Source organism: Sminthopsis crassicaudata, chromosome 1 (assembly GCF_048593235.1).
Source record: "Sminthopsis crassicaudata isolate SCR6 chromosome 1, ASM4859323v1, whole genome shotgun sequence".
In the NCBI taxonomy this organism is placed as follows: domain Eukaryota; kingdom Metazoa; phylum Chordata; class Mammalia; order Dasyuromorphia; family Dasyuridae; genus Sminthopsis; species Sminthopsis crassicaudata.
The window spans coordinates 32,920,983-32,935,707 of record NC_133617.1 but is presented as its reverse complement, the minus strand read 5'-3'; the positions used below and the strand labels follow the sequence as shown (position 1 = coordinate 32,935,707).

The following is a 14,725-nucleotide window of genomic DNA, read 5'->3' as shown; positions in this document are numbered from 1 at the left end:
TTGCCGCAGCAGTGACTCTTGCTAAAGACTTAGGTCACAGTAGCTCAGAAATGAGACTAGTAGTGGTCACACAGAACAGGAACAAAAGCAGCACTTGTGGGTAGCAGAATGCTTTCAAACTGCTTCCTATCTGTCTTCCTTCCAGTATATGGGAGAACTGGGAGCCTGAATCCCAAGTAACACCAAGAAAGGGCTGACAGTGGTATTGCTGCCCTTCGATTCCTAGCTGGGCACCAGAGGGACGGCTATTTCTGGGAAGGGAGCAAGAGTGGTGGTGTCTTCCAGTCTTGCTGCTTACTCAGGATTCTGATGGCGAAGGCTAGTATCTGTCTCCTGGTATTGCCTCCATTACTGAGTGGTTAATAGCAGAACCTAAATCAGTGGCATTTTAGTGAGACTTTGACGTGTTATAAGCTCTTATTAGAAGAGAAAAGGAAAAAGTGGAAGGCCAAAATATCTAGACACCAAATGTCAGTCTTTAGTATAGTGAGAATGAGAAATATTGTAGATAGTTTAGGGTGAAATAACAGTAATGGGATTAATTTAGTCTACTTGCTTCGTCTTTTTAGGATTTGAAATAAACAACAATCCTAAATTTTAGAAAAAGTTTTTATCTATTCTTCATTATCTTGAGGAAATTTGCTCAGCCATAGCTGTTATAAAATCCAATTAAATTTGTTTATAATTTCAAGATCCCAGACCTCGCCCAATATTTTTGATATTACAGATTTTAAATTAAGAGTTCAGTCCTATCTCTTTTGACTGTGCCTTCTCCTGTTTACAGGCAAGTCGCTTTTTTTCCTGTGTGCTAATGTTCACCTCCTCCATTCTCTAATCTAAGCAAAGTCAGGTTTTGAGAAGTTATTCAGTGAAAGACTCAGAAACATTAACTGCTTCATTTGTGTATAAATAAAAGGCAACTGATAATTCCATATAAAGCTCATTTGTGTAAGTATATTCAATACGTGGGCAGCTTTTGTCTCTAGGGGGTGAATAGAGAGTACATTTATACTTGGAAAGGATATATTATTTACATCATGTCTGGACTTCTGTGTAGCTGGGGAGACGTGTATTAAATTGATTGTTCTTTAAAGAAGATGGCTTCATAGGCAAAGTTTTATTTTTGTGTACAACTTTAAGTGAAATCAGAGAATCCCATTCAAGTATGAATTGTAGTTTTAATGGGAACAAGAGAATAATATTTGTTTTTATACTGACAATGGAACCAAAAAAGCAGTATGTTTAGTTCCTTTGGGAAAACCTTCCTAGTAAGGCTCTGGAGACTTGAGGCTCCAGGTCTTCTAGTTAGATCTCATCACAGCCCTGTTTGAATTGAAGCAGAAAAAGCTTGTTTAAAACATCTGTGCTCCTGTTGGTCCCACTCTGGACACCAGAGCCTAACCTTTCACCTGAAGGAAATACACACTCTGTATATTCCAAACAGTTGCACTTAGGGAACAAATTTCTTTTCTTTCATCTTTCTAATCTTGTCAGTGTGCATCAGACAAGAACAGTGATCATAAAAGAGTGTCTACAGTGCAGACCCCTATCCTGGCTGTTTTCCTTTACCTTCTAGAGTGTATTTCTTATGCACAGTATCTGACAGCTACGCTCAATAAATGTAATTTGAGCATGATGAGAGGTTACTGGAAATAGTGCAAGTGAAGAACAGTTGTTTTTTTAGCTGGCAGCTTAGGGAGATCTGGTTGGGTTTAAGTCCTTCTGACACACTCTTGCTATCTGGTCCTGAATAAACTACCTACAATCAGTGATCCTAGCCACTGGAAGATGATAAATGACAACTTCATTGCCAATTTGCACGTTATTGGCTAGAGTATCCTGCAGATTCAGAGAGAAAAAGAGAAACCCGAAGTATCTAGTAGCATGAAAAGGCAATTTGGAATTAAGTATTTCCAGCACAATTTCATGTGAACTTTCGGTCACTGAATGTTCTTATACTTGAGCTACTCCATTTATATGAAACAGAACAGAGGAGGAGGAAGACTTTGGGAGGGAACTTGGAAGAAGATGAAAGATTCATCAAGAAATGCATTAAAATAGATTCAAGAGCTGTTTTAATAACATCCTTTCATGCATGAACTTTGCTGTGTGAGAAGTCAATGCCTTTACTAGAAGCTTAGACAGGCTTTTTTTTTTTTTCCCCCCCTCGATAGGACAGACAGAGAAACCCTTTTTGGATGACCAACTCTCTAGAGGAGCAATTACTGCTAACAGACTTCCTGAAAAGCTTGATAATGCTTTGCTCCTGTTTTTGGCCTGGCTGCTGCTGAGGCAATAATTTGATAATAAGAGATCCTGATTAAATTAAGGAACCATTTATGCCTGGATGATGATGTTGAGAAAAGGATTGATAGACAATGCTTCTCCATCCAGCTTATTTGCTTCTCCTCTTGTAAAATATGCTCATTCCAAACAAAATCATTCCTAAGTGTGCACGCTCTTGAAATCTTTGCTTTTCTCATGCTGAGGGGATGGCTTAGGTCCTCCACTTGTCCCTCTCCCGGCTTGGGGTGGAGATGGAACAGGTAGAAATGGAGATGTCTGGTTTGTGTGACCGATGCACAACTTCACTCTCTTCCCAATCTCGGAAACTCAGGCCGGCTCTAAAAGAGCCCAGAATTTGGAGTCTCGCCCTGCCGTTTACTAGCTCTGACCTGTGGGCCTCAGTTCCCACAAAAGTTCCTCCACCTGTAACTGTGGATCGCCCCTCTTTGCCAGCCTCCTGTGTCCCTCTCAAGTCTCCCCGCTTCTCAAACAAAAGCCAGACCCTTTTCACTGGGACACCACCAGCCTTGGTCCGGGGACCCAGCAGCCTCTGCAATCTGACCTTGGCCAGCGGTGGTGAGCCCTCCCCAGCTCATAGTCGCCCGTTATTTATAGAAGGAGCTGCCTGGACCACACCCGGTTGGGTTTGAGTTTGAGTTTGATTAGACCGAGGCCAGAAAGGGCGGGACGCGCCTCGGGGCGTCCCGCTGGACTCACCCACGCAGTCAGACGCGGCCCGGACACTGGCAGGCGGAGGAACTGGGGGCGGACCCTCCGGCCCTTGGCCCCTCCTAGCTCGCTCATCCTGGAGCTCCCCGGGCTGAGTGCGCACTCACTCACCCTCGGGCTGGGCTCCGCTCCGCACCCGAGCTAGCCCTTGGCTGCAACTCCGCCTGGAAAGTCCGAAGAGAAAAGTCTTGCGAAGTTAAGTTCCGGCCCCTAAAGGCCGGCCACGGCCTCCGGGCTCCGACGAGCAGGTGGGTGAGGGCTAGGGAGGCGAGAGTCCGGGCAGCTGAGCGAACGAGCCAAACCCCCCGGGCCGAGCTGGGCAGGGGGCCGCTGTTCCCCGGCGGGCGGCGGGCCAGGGTAAATCGAGCAGCCACAGCCGCAGCCCCTTCCCCGCGGGCCCCTTCTGGGCCGGGCTGACGGGTCAGTCCATTAACGTCCATTACCGCATTAAATATGCAGAATCAGGAGCTAAAGCTCCTGGAGTTGGGGCTGGAAATAGCCGACGGCGGGCCCCGGGGACCCGCGGCCGGAGAAGCTCCAGCTCGGTCGGCTCTATTTCTTTCCCCTCCCAGTAGGGCAGGACGGTCCGGCCGGACGGGCGCCAACAGAGTGGGGCCGCGATGCGCACCTCGTGGGCAGTGCACGTGCTGCGGACGCTGCGGGAACTGCTCGCCTTCGTGCTGCTCAGTTACACGGTGCTCATTGGGGCGCTGCTGCTGGCCGGCTGGACCACTTACTTCCTGGTGCTGAAGTGACAGCTCCGGGCGCCATGGCCCGGGCCGGACCGCGGCCCGGGGGAGGCCGGCGGGCCGCGCCTACTCGTTCCTCCGCCCCGAAGCCCGCGCGCCTGTCTGGCCCAAACTTTCCGACTTCGCAGCGGCAGCGGGCCGGGAGAGCCACGTGAGAGGTTAACAGCTTCGACTCGCCGCGCTCCAGGCCTCCTTCAGCCTCTAAGCGGTCATCCTCCTCCCGGCTCTGGTCCTCCTCCTGGGTCTTCTCCCTGCGCCTAGCTTTCCTCCCCTTTCCTCCCCTCCTTTCCTTCCTTTTTCCTACCCAGGACTGAGCGCTCCAAAGCGCGAGGGGGGGGGGGGAAGGGGAGGAGGGGGCGGAGGCCGCAGCCATCATAGCTCCTCCCCTTCCACGCCCCCTGGGCAGACCTAAATCCAGCATTTTCTTTCCCCTCTCTTGGAGGCGGGGCCCCCAGCTGCCAGAGCTCCTCCTCCCCCTCTCCCGGCGGCTCCTAGAGGCGGGTCTAGATTTCCTGGGCTTCTCTCCCTCTCCTGGAGGTAAATTCCGAAACCTCCAGAGCTCCTTCTCCCCTCTCTCCGCTCCTAGAGGCAGGTCCAGGTCTCTAGGACTTCCCCTCTACTGGAGGCGAGACCCGAAACCGCCAGAGCTCCTCCTCCCCCTCTGCCCGCTCCTAGGGGCGGGGCCGTAGCCGCGCGTGCTTTTCTCCTCTGCAGATTGGGCAGCTCCGGCAGCGAGAACACTCCCCCCCTCCCCCCATCTCTTGGGACAAGGCTCGCAATGGAGAAAGTGCCTCTTCCCCGTCCCACCTTCAGTAGAAGTGGGTCCCATAATAACTAAGTGTGCTTCTTCCTTACACACTTCCCATCGGGGAGGGACCACGGTCGCTCGCGCTCCTCCGCCCCCTCCTGGGAGGACGGGACAGTTGCAGCGGTGCGTAGGGATCCTTCCTCGGCTCCACGCCCCTTTGCGTCACCTTAAAGGCGGAGCCGAGTGATCTTGTCCTATCAGGTGCTGGGACCTGGCGTCGCGTCACTTCCGACCTCCGTTTCCCAGCGTCCGCTGTGGAATGGCGGCTCTGAGGAGCTGGGTTCTCCGCAGCGTCGGCTCCTTCTTCAGGTACTTACTGAAGCCGCGCGGTGAGCGCGAGAGGGCGGGGACAAACCGTCACCGGCCCCCTGAGCCCGACGAAGCGAGGTCCGGCTCCTTCCTCATCCCCTTTCTGCCCTGGGCCTTGCAGTCCGCACAGCCACCGCGTCTGGGAGTTCCCGAGGGCCGACGCGCAGATCTTTGATCTCCTACCTGACCCTGTGTGGCCCGTTTTCTCCTTACGCTCCTCGAGAGCAGGGACGTCCCTGAGCCCAATGCCCGGCCACCCAGCAGGAGCTTAATAAATGCAGGCAGGGGGAAGGAAGGTGCCTGTCGGGCTCAGACTGCCCGGCGCCTGGGCCCTCGGGGGCAGCCTCTGCTTACCGAAATGGGTCTGGCGGGGTCTGGGGAACGGCCTTGGGGCGGAACCAGCAAGGCCGAGGTCCTCATCCGCCCCCGCCCGTTCCTGGGTCTGGAAAACGGAGTGAGAGTAGCGTCCCCATCTTCCTCCGCTGCGGGGAAAGCGCCTCGTGCCCGAACCGTGGGCGAGCATTCCACCGCACCGTTACAGTTACTGAGTCACGCTGGGTTTTACCGATTCCTCTTAGCAAACTCCCAGGCCCACAACGGGACCCTCCGTCCGAGCGGGAGTTTTCGGGAGATCCTGCCCCAGTAAAGCGTCGCTGGCCCGGGACACTTTCCGTAACTCAAAATGTCTTTCATTCCCCGGGGTTTACAAAGCCCTCCCACAACCCTGTATTGTTGGAAGTGCAAGTTTTGTTCCGTTCGTTTTCATGACGAAGAAGCCAAGGCTTAGAGGTTGCGGGAGAACACAAAGTTCTCAAAAGGCCATTCTCAGATCCGGGCCCAAGAGATTGACTGAGGACTGAAAGGGTTCAGAGGACTTGTCAGGTGGCACAGCGGCCTCGGAAACCCCTGTAGATCTTGCTTTGGCACCTGCCCTCAGTCCCTGCAGGCGGGCTGCGTTGTTTTTTTTTTTTTCCCAGAGAGGAAAACTTGCTGATGTTTTCCTAACCTGAAGCCTCCTGGGGTGCCTCTGTTCTTGGTGAGGTTGCTTACGGCTAATTGCCCCCCCAAGGGATTGCTGGCTTACAATACCTGTGATGCTATTTTGGTAAAATGTCAGGTTGGCTGCTTTTTTGAGTGGCTGCCAAGGTATTGGACTGGCTAGTGTTCTTTAGGCCTAGTAGCACAGAAGAATGTCTAGCATTCCCTGTCTCCCCCCCCCCCCAAAAAAAAAAGAAAAATTAGAAGAACTCCTTTGAGGATTGAGATTTGAAGTTTTCTTCAAATTTGGCTTCTCTTTCACTGTTTAACATTTCATACAGGCAGAGTGTTCCAGTTGTAACAAGGTTGAGAAGATGCCGGTTCACAGATTTGGTAGGACCCTGGCACAAAACAGTGGCAGTGGGTTTTGGAGTGTCTCTGTGTGCAGTGCCTATAGCCCAGGTAAAGTATAGTGACCTCATTCGTGCTGGCTTTGGGTCCTTGAACAAAGATGCTCAAAATTGTTTGCTAAATTCTGCTTTCATGAGATATTGAAGCCATGGGTGTTGTGGCCATGTGTCTAGAGAAGAAGGGCAATCTTTGCAATAAGTTTTAACTGAAACATTTTGGGATCCCTGAACCTTTTTTTTTCTTTTAATAGTAAAACAATTCACATTTTTGTTATAATCTCTAATAGCTAATAATATTATTATTAGGTCTCTAATAATAGTTACCTTTAGTTGCCAAACAGTCTTTTAGATGTCCTGCTATTATTTCCTGACTAGTCTCCTTGCCAAACTCCCCTTCTTTCTTCCCATTCCTAACCCTACTCACATCGTGCTGATGGAAAGTAAGCTCTCTAAAGACAAGGATTCTTTCATTTTAGCTCTTGAGTCCTAGTAGCACGGTGCTTGGTACACAGGCCTTTCATAAATGCTTGTGGACTGACCGGTTGGTCTACTTGAGAACCTTAATGGTGTCTTCTTGCCTGTGTAGTTTAGTCCAAATTCTTACTGAAATTTTATTCTAGCTTAGTACCATACCTCTCAGTACTTTCCAACATGAACCCTATGTTCTAGCTTAGCTTGTCTCCTGATGCTGAACGCACCAAGTTGGTTCTGGCTCTCCTTTCTGCCTACTCCAGATCTCCACTGATCATTCCAGGCCCAGCTGGTGCGCAGGCCCTCTGTAATACCTTCCCCCAGTAACTATAATCAATATTGATTTACCTTTCTTGACTGCTTATCTATTTGGGCCTTTGTTTACACTGGCAAGATATTTTATCAGTTCGTGATATTTTGTGTGTATGTCATATTTCCCCAACAAAATTGAAAGCTGATAGGACCTTTTTATCCACGTTTTATTGCTATAACTATTTATATATATGTATATATCTCCACTTATAACTACTTAACAATGTAACTATAAGATAATGGATTACTACCTGAGATATCAGAAATTAGCTTAAAGATTATAGTTGAAGCCATTAGATTGATGAAATTATGAATAATTTATCTTGTTTAAAAAAAAAAAAAAAAAAAAAAGTTCAGGGATCCCAAAATGTTTTAGTCAAAACTTATTGCAAAGACAGCTTTTCTTCTCCAGACACATGATCACAATACCCATGGCTTCAATATCTCATGAAATCAGAATTTAACAAACATATTTTGATGTCTTTTATCCACCTTTCCCAAAGTACAGATGTTGGAAGTACCATCAATTCTTGCTCAGTAGAATGGTACTCTTGTCCCATAGTTTACTGAACTTTTATTTCTCAGTTTGTGAAATTACTGAGAAATCGAGGGCTATCCAAGAAACTTGACCTCCAAAAAGCCAAGATACATATTACAGCCACTTTCCTCAGCCCAAATAGTTACACTAAAAATAGCAAAGGGAAAACATATTGAGGCAAAGCCAAGTGAAACACAAAACAGGTACAGAACAGCAACTCTTCAGCCTAGAAGAAGGCAGAGCCAATTAGCTATGGCCTGGTTCAGTTGTTGTCTGTGTGTTAACTAAAGCTGCTGGCAAGGCTCTTGTTTCCAGCCTGGGCTCATTTGCCCCTCCACCCCACAGGATCTCAGGGACTCACCATATTGGTTCTATACCTAGTATGAACACCAGGCTGGCTTAATCCACTGAAACTCAAACTCTTGGCCTCAAGAAATCATCACAGATAGCTAGTAGAGAGGATTTTTTTTTTTTTTTAATGTGATAGATCAAGGTCAAAATGAATGTTGCCTCTCAATTTAGTTTGAAGCTTCTGTGAGATCTTCAAAACTTAGTATTGTTATGCATGAAGTATATATATACACATAACACACACAGATAAACTTTGAATGTTATTATCATTTGTAACTATTTGCCTTTTATTTATCAAAAAAAATTTCTGATTCAGTAGGATTCTTCCCAAGGGAAGGGAAGGAAAAATTTGTTTCTCGTATATTTTTGTGTGGAAGACTGCCACTAGTAGCTTTGAGCGCTAGTCTTTAAATGGTCTTGGTCTCTACTGTCTTTATTCTCTTATGAGCAAGAGTTGAACCTTCCCTTAAATGCAGACATCTTGTTTTTCAGAAGACAGAGACACACTCTCTTAGTAATGAAGCACTGATGAGAAGAGCAGTTTCCATGGTAACTGACAGCACCTCCACCTTCCTCTCACAAACCACGTATGCATTGATTGAAGCCATCACAGAGTATACTAGGGTAAGTTCATTCTCAGCAGGGCTATTTACAACCAGCTGTGGATTATTTAAATCTGTGAGGTAAAGATTTAGCATGGATTAGCAAAATGAAAAGATTGCTTATTTTGGCCATCAATTTCGATTTTATTGTCCTAAATTTCTAGCAAACAAAGATTAATGTTGACAGTTCTGCATTTTCCCTCCCTTAGTGAAACAGCATCTTGATGGAGTCTAGAGATTGGAAGTAGGATGAGGACCAGGAAGAAAAGCTCAAGGCCTAGATTAGCCATTAACTGGCTCTTGGAAAACTCTAAAATTGACTCCAGAAGACCTGGTATCAGTCAAAAGCTAATTCTTGCACATACCAAGGGGATGAAACTCTATAGAGAAAGATGGAATCTGGTTGCTCAGCATTAAACCCAGGAAAACTCTGTAGATGCTGCCTTAGGCCTTGATGCAGTGGCATTTAAACTGTCCATTGGTGGCTTGTTTCTTTGTTTTTAAAGAAAACTTCCCAGTACTTGACCCTCAGTTCAAGGGCAGCTTTTGTTTTTGTCTTTGTGTCCCAGGTAACTCATGCAGAGCTTTCCCCCCATTAGCCACTTAGTGAATTCTTCAGAAATTTGTCTGGTTCTGGTTTGGCCATCCTGCTGAGAGCCTTCCTTTTCAACCAGCTCATCTCCTTCCTTGCAGGCGGTTTACACATTAGTGTCTCTGTACCGGAAATATTCAAGTTTACTTGGGAAAATGAATTCTCAAGAGGAAGATGCAGTGTGGCAGGTGATCATAGGAGCCAGGGTTGAGGTAAAAAACAAAAATTCATTTGTAGTTATTACCATTTCCATTTTATCCAGGAAACACTGAAATTAAGTTACCTCATGACTGTCTTTCTACTAAAACAGTGCCATTGTGAAGAAGTCACTTCTAGTGGCTTTGATTTTTCTGCTCTTCCTGATAAAATGCTTTCTCTAATATACAGATGTCTTCAAAACAAGAAGAGTATTTAAAGCTAGAGACGACTTGGATGACTGCCTTGAGTCTATCTGAGATGGCAGCAGAAGCAGCCTACCAGTCAGGTATGCCTAGTGGCAGGCAAAGGCCGCTTACTCACATAAGCTGAGATGCCCCATCCCTCCTCAACCAAGGACAGGCAGGTTGTTAGTGAGGCTTGGAGTATGGGAATTCTCCCCGCTTAACATGGAGCTGCCGGTGTAACGGAGAGCCTGGCTGCTGCCTCCTCTCTGGCCCAGGGCCTTTCCAACACTGTCAGGGAGAGAGCATCACCTGAGACCATTCGTAGAATGTCAGATTCATGGAAACCCCAAGAAGGAAAAGGAAAGAGGGTCACATAGTAAATTAGCAGCAGAACTGAGGTACAAGGCCCTGAGTGCCATCCTAGGTGGATGCTTGGAGCTCTTGAAGCTTTTTGTGTGCTGTGATCCCTGGTTTGGGGCAGGATGAGATGGAGGAGCTAGGAGTTTAGTTCTAATGAATCTTCTGTGGATGAGTTGGGGAGGAGCTCCAGTTAGAGGTGGGCTGCTACCCAGGTGAGCAGACATGAGCAGTCACACATAACATTTTAAACCTTGATAGATTCTTGGATGACCAAGAACACTGGCCTTTTTCCTCTTATGGAATAGGAAATGGAGGCTTAGAGAGGGAAGGGGTTTATCTTGAGTCACATGATCTAGTAATGGCTCGCTCTAGGTTATATACTCTTCTGTGGGAATGACTAGGTTCAGGTTGAAGATAGTTTTAAGGATGCAAAGAATTGAGTCTGAACCCTTAGTCTGCAGACTGATGTCTGAGAGAGCCCAAAGGCAACATTAACAAGTGGCAGAAGCTCATGTGGAAGAGGGTTTTTTTCCTGTGCTTACAGAGGGGCTGGAGGAAGATGCTGATGTTTTCTTTTACAGGGAAATGCCTTGATTGTGAAATGTAGAATAACTATAGAAAGAGGAGGCCATTTTGCTGTGCTGCTGTGTGTAACCACAGCCCCTGTTAAGGTGGCACTCGAGCTCCTAGACACTTGGCTGGGAGGGGCTGGATATGGCCTGCAAGCAGACAAAGAAGGGAGCTGAACCTGAATGCACGGAATGTGGTTCCGGTTCCTAAACAGAACTCTTTGGCCCTGTTTGGGTTCCCAGGGTTTGATGTTCCGTTTTCAGCTGGAAGTCTCACTACCCCTAGGCTGACCTGGTATTTCCATCTCTACTGCTGTGCTACCGATTTAAGTTCCTCTTTGGTTTCCAGGTGCCGATCAAGCCTCAATCATGGCTCGAAATCATGTTCAGCTGGTGAAGACTCAAGTTCAGGAAGTGCGTCAGCTCTCTCAGACGGCCGAGACCAAGTTGGCTGAGGCCCAGACCGAGGAGCTACGCCTCAGGCGCCCCGAAGAGCTGGAAAAAGGGACCATGCCCCAGCGCCCCAGCACTGGGGGATCTCTGCTGACAGACCATGAGGAGGAGGCCTACTTGCGGGAGGACTGAGGAGGCTTCTTCTCCCCAGAGGCACTAACACTGTGAATATGGTTGCCTTGATTGCCTTTGAAAACACAGTTAGAGAGGAATGGAAGCTGGGGTGGGGCTAGCTCAGAGTTGTAACATCTTTCCTGAGTTAGGCAGTTCTGTGAGAGCCAAAGATCCCATATACCTCACCCCTTCTTGGGGGGTGAAATGAGTCGTGTTCAAGGCCATGTAGCTCCACTCAGTTATGAAAGCGGTCTTCAACATCCCTCTGGGAACAGGGGACCCACCCTCTTACCAGTAGTTAAGTAAGTAGTAAGTTAGCCTCCATTTTCAACCATAGTCAGATTTTCAAAAGTAAGTTATTTAAGCTTTGGTTCTCTCTTGTGGGATGTGAAGTTTTGGAGGGTGTGGTCGTGTTTATAGCATTTGTTTTTTAAAAGTTCATGCCCTCTTTGACCTAAATGTGGCTAAGATAAAAATGCCTGGCCTGGCCCTGGCAGAAGGCCTGGCTGCACAGTTGGTGAAATGTGTTTGTACTTGTTATGAAACAGGAGTCCCTTAAATGAAACTCTCCTTGCCTTGTGTTGCTTTGTTACCTTTTACTAGTTCTCTTTTTCTTTGTCTTACACGCATACCCTTTCTCCTCAAAAAAGGGTGTTTTAGGGTCATAGAATAGCTATTCATCACTTGGAATCCACTTATTTCTTTAAAAACATTTGCTTTGGTAGAGACGCTCTGTGTGTGTGTGTGTTCAAAGTTAAAGGGAATCTGTGGGATTACACTTTAGGATATAAATTCTCATCAATCTACATTAGTTTAAAAGCTTTCCATTATTTTAGCCTTTATAAAGTAACCAATAGCAAAGTCCTCTACTAGCTTTTGAACGCTACCAGTCGACCTCCCAGCCAATCCCTTAGCCAGTCTGATGGGCCAGAGCAGGAAGGGCAGCGCACCTCAGGCCCTCATCCTTCACCAAAGCCCATGTAGTCCACATCTCTAGGGGGCTGAGACGGTGTACCAGTAGCAGCCCCTTGTACAGACATGGGTCCAGGGGGTCCAGGGGTCGCCGAATCCCAAAGGTCTTGAATCCTGCATGGTGGGTTGGCTTCACTCCCAGTTTCTTCAAGCACATCCCCACGAAAACATCATCAATGGGAAATAAGTCTACCTCCTCCACCACAGCCTGCAGCCCTCGAATTGTTGCCTGGGACATCACGTATCCCCCACCTCCAGCATAGGGTGGGTAGTGGCGAGCACGGTACATGGAGGTGGGGATGAAGTACTTGACCCTAGTGTTTCTATTAGGCAGGGCTTCACTGATCACATCCCCCACAAAGAGATCCCTGTTGGGGTCTTGCCCTTCCAGGAACTCCAAGACGTTGGGCACGTGGACAAAGACATCGTCATCCCCCTTGAGGACAAACCGAGCCTGGGGACAACTGGTAGCCAGCCACCTTTGGAGATGAAGCTCCTTCAGAGTCAAGTTGAAAAAGTCCTCAGTAAAGTTCCATTGTAAAATGTCATCAAATTCCTGGCTCTCATAAAGCAACAACTGGGGGGGTGGGGAAGTTCCCTCTACTCCCAGGAGAAAGACCAGTTTGAGCTGCTGCCGTCCACCCTGGGCTTTGACCCGGCCCCAGGTGCTGCGGATGGCTGCACGGCGGTCCACGTGAGCAGGCAAGGATTTAATTGCCAGCAGGAGGAAGGTGTCGGCAGGGCAGCCTGTGGGCTGTAGTAAGATTGAGAAGTTCCGGCAGTGCTTATAGGTCAGGAAGAGGCGGTGACGGACAGGCAGGACTGTGGATGTATTGGCCACCGAATTGGGCAGACATGGGCTCCAGTGGGGCTCTGGGGATGCCCAGAAAGGATGCCTGGCCACAGGTCCCCCCCACCTGCCGTGGGCTCTCGGGGAGAGCTGGTTTCTTCTCCCTCTTCAAAAAGAGGAGACATGTGAAGAGTGTCACTGACAGACAGTACAGAGCAAGCCAACCAAATCTACGGGACATCTCGAGGCCCAGATGGCCCTCAATCCTGCAGAGAAAAAAGTGTTATGAGAAAAGGTGGCAACTGGGCAACTCACTGGCTTATACACCCCAAAAATCACTCAGTGCCATGAAGGATTAAGAACATGCAGGGAAAAAAATGAAATTCCCTTTTGGGTCTTGGGAGACAATTCTCTGCACTGAGAGCCTAGCCCGGAGCTACAAGCTCTGAAAACTATGGGGCAGATTTTACAGGTTCCAACTGTAACCAAGAGATATCTCTGGCAAAAGAAGGCATTCAAGAAATGTTTATTGAATTAACTTCCTTTAATAACCCCTTGTGGATCTGCTTACAGTCTCTGGTGGATAATGAAATTCTTTAAAGCTTATTCCCCACTGAGACTTTAAGGAAGTGTTTCATTTCCTAACTTAAAACTTGTTCCTTTTTAGACCTAAAAAGAAATCTTTGAGATCTTGCTTTTGGTATATGAATTCATGTTTAACCCGCCCTTTGTGGTTTGGGAGACTTGGATTACAGTATGCTCTCAGCCTCGGGCTTTTACCAGTACTGAGCCCTGCTGTATTTAAGGGAAGGCATTTTCCTGACCTAACCCCTGCTGCAGGCCGGGTTAGAGCTGAGGGGTGATGGCAGCAGATGGATGGACAGACAAAACACCCCAGTTCTATTCTTCACTTGGGCTTGGCTCAAGTCCAAATCACAATTCCCTTCTGTTACATGTAGCTGCTCTACATGCAAGACCAAGAAGTCCAAGCACAGCTGGGCACTTAGGGGCACTAGCTAGAGAGCTTCTAGAGAAGAAAGATTATATTGGGCCCGATCTTAATTGGAATGCAATTCCCCCCATTAACACTCCATCTTCTGACTCCAAGTACTTTCACTGGCTGTCCCCCAAACCTAGAATTCTCTCCCTTCTCATCTGGGCCTCTCACTTCCTTCCCAAGAAACATTTTCCTGATCCATCTTAATGCGTAGGGCCATCTGTTGGGTAGCTCCATTTTATCCCGCATCTCGTGGGTATGTGGTGGTTTGTGTGTTTGTCCATTTAGACCATGAGCTCCTGTACAAAAGGGAAAGTCCTTTTTCTGCCTTTGTATCCCCAGCCTAAGGGCTGTGCCCGGCTGTAAGTTACTTAATGAATGTTTACTGACGATTCTTCCGGTTAACTCAACTTCTCAACTTTTCAGACTCAGAAAAGACAAAAGCCATCAAGTCGATTACTTCCACTAACGCTGGAAAAACGAGGGTCCTATGCAAGGTGCAGACAAGGAAATGAATTCGGTCTCAGGCCCCCATACCCAAGTGACAGGAACAAGTCACAGAAGAGGGGGGAGGGAGGGGCGGGAGGAAGAGGAGAAAGAGATCCAGGCTGGGAAAGCCTTCACAAAGGCGCCCTTCTTACTGACCCTTGAAAGACAGTGGGCTTTTTGATGGGCAGAGACTGGGGGAAGGGAAGGGGGAAGAGGGGAGCAGTTCCAGTAGGGGGAATAGCAAAAGCCGGAGAGGAGGATGCTCGAGTTCAGTTTAACATTTATCAAATACTTTCTCTGCCAGGGCGTGGGGCTTCTGAGAGGAAAAATGAGCGAGTCCCTGCGGGCTACAGCTTTAGTGGCTGATCTGATCTAGATCAAAGCGAAAGCCGAGAATTCTGTTTAAAGCCCACAGGAAGGGGGCCGAGATTCCCGGGGGCCGAGGGAGGAAGTCCGTGTATTA

General features: G+C 48.0%; 3 protein-coding genes across 3 annotated transcripts in view; 2 read left to right on the top strand and 1 right to left on the bottom strand.

The window, feature by feature from the left end:
• Positions 1-3,635: 3,635 nt before the first annotated feature.
• Positions 3,636-3,770, top strand: LOC141560316 (uncharacterized). The gene has a single exon (XM_074298264.1). The coding sequence runs from the start codon at positions 3,636-3,638 to the stop codon at positions 3,768-3,770; it is 135 nt and encodes a 44-aa protein (XP_074154365.1).
• Positions 3,771-4,745: 975 nt separating this feature from the next.
• DIABLO (diablo IAP-binding mitochondrial protein) lies at positions 4,746-11,579 on the top strand. Its single transcript, XM_074298251.1, has 6 exons — positions 4,746-4,881; positions 6,201-6,321; positions 8,434-8,565; positions 9,237-9,347; positions 9,523-9,619; positions 10,797-11,579. Exons 1-6 carry the CDS (start codon positions 4,832-4,834, stop codon positions 11,030-11,032), a joined length of 747 nt encoding a protein of 248 aa, XP_074154352.1. The 5' UTR covers positions 4,746-4,831; the 3' UTR covers positions 11,033-11,579.
• B3GNT4 (UDP-GlcNAc:betaGal beta-1,3-N-acetylglucosaminyltransferase 4) overlaps positions 10,792-14,725 on the bottom strand; it is a 5,291-nt gene continuing 1,357 nt past the window's right edge. The window contains 2 exon segments of the mRNA XM_074298236.1: positions 10,792-12,899; positions 12,901-13,042. Coding sequence (XP_074154337.1) covers positions 11,925-12,899; positions 12,901-13,017 — 1,092 coding nt within the window. The 5' untranslated portion in view covers positions 13,018-13,042 and the 3' untranslated portion in view covers positions 10,792-11,924.

Bases quoted from the DNA above. Each gene is read 5' to 3' on its own strand.
- DIABLO (XM_074298251.1), top strand. From the start codon at position 4,832: ATGGCGGCTCTGAGGAGCTGGGTTCTCCGCAGCGTCGGCTCCTTCTTC. The intron at 8,566-9,236 runs GTAAGTTCATTC...CCTTCCTTGCAG, and splicing joins CCATCACAGAGTATACTAGG to GCGGTTTACACATTAGTGTC. The intron at 9,348-9,522 runs GTAAAAAACAAA...TCTAATATACAG, and splicing joins TCATAGGAGCCAGGGTTGAG to ATGTCTTCAAAACAAGAAGA.
- LOC141560316 (XM_074298264.1), top strand. From the start codon at position 3,636: ATGCGCACCTCGTGGGCAGTGCACGTGCTGCGGACGCTGCGGGAACTG.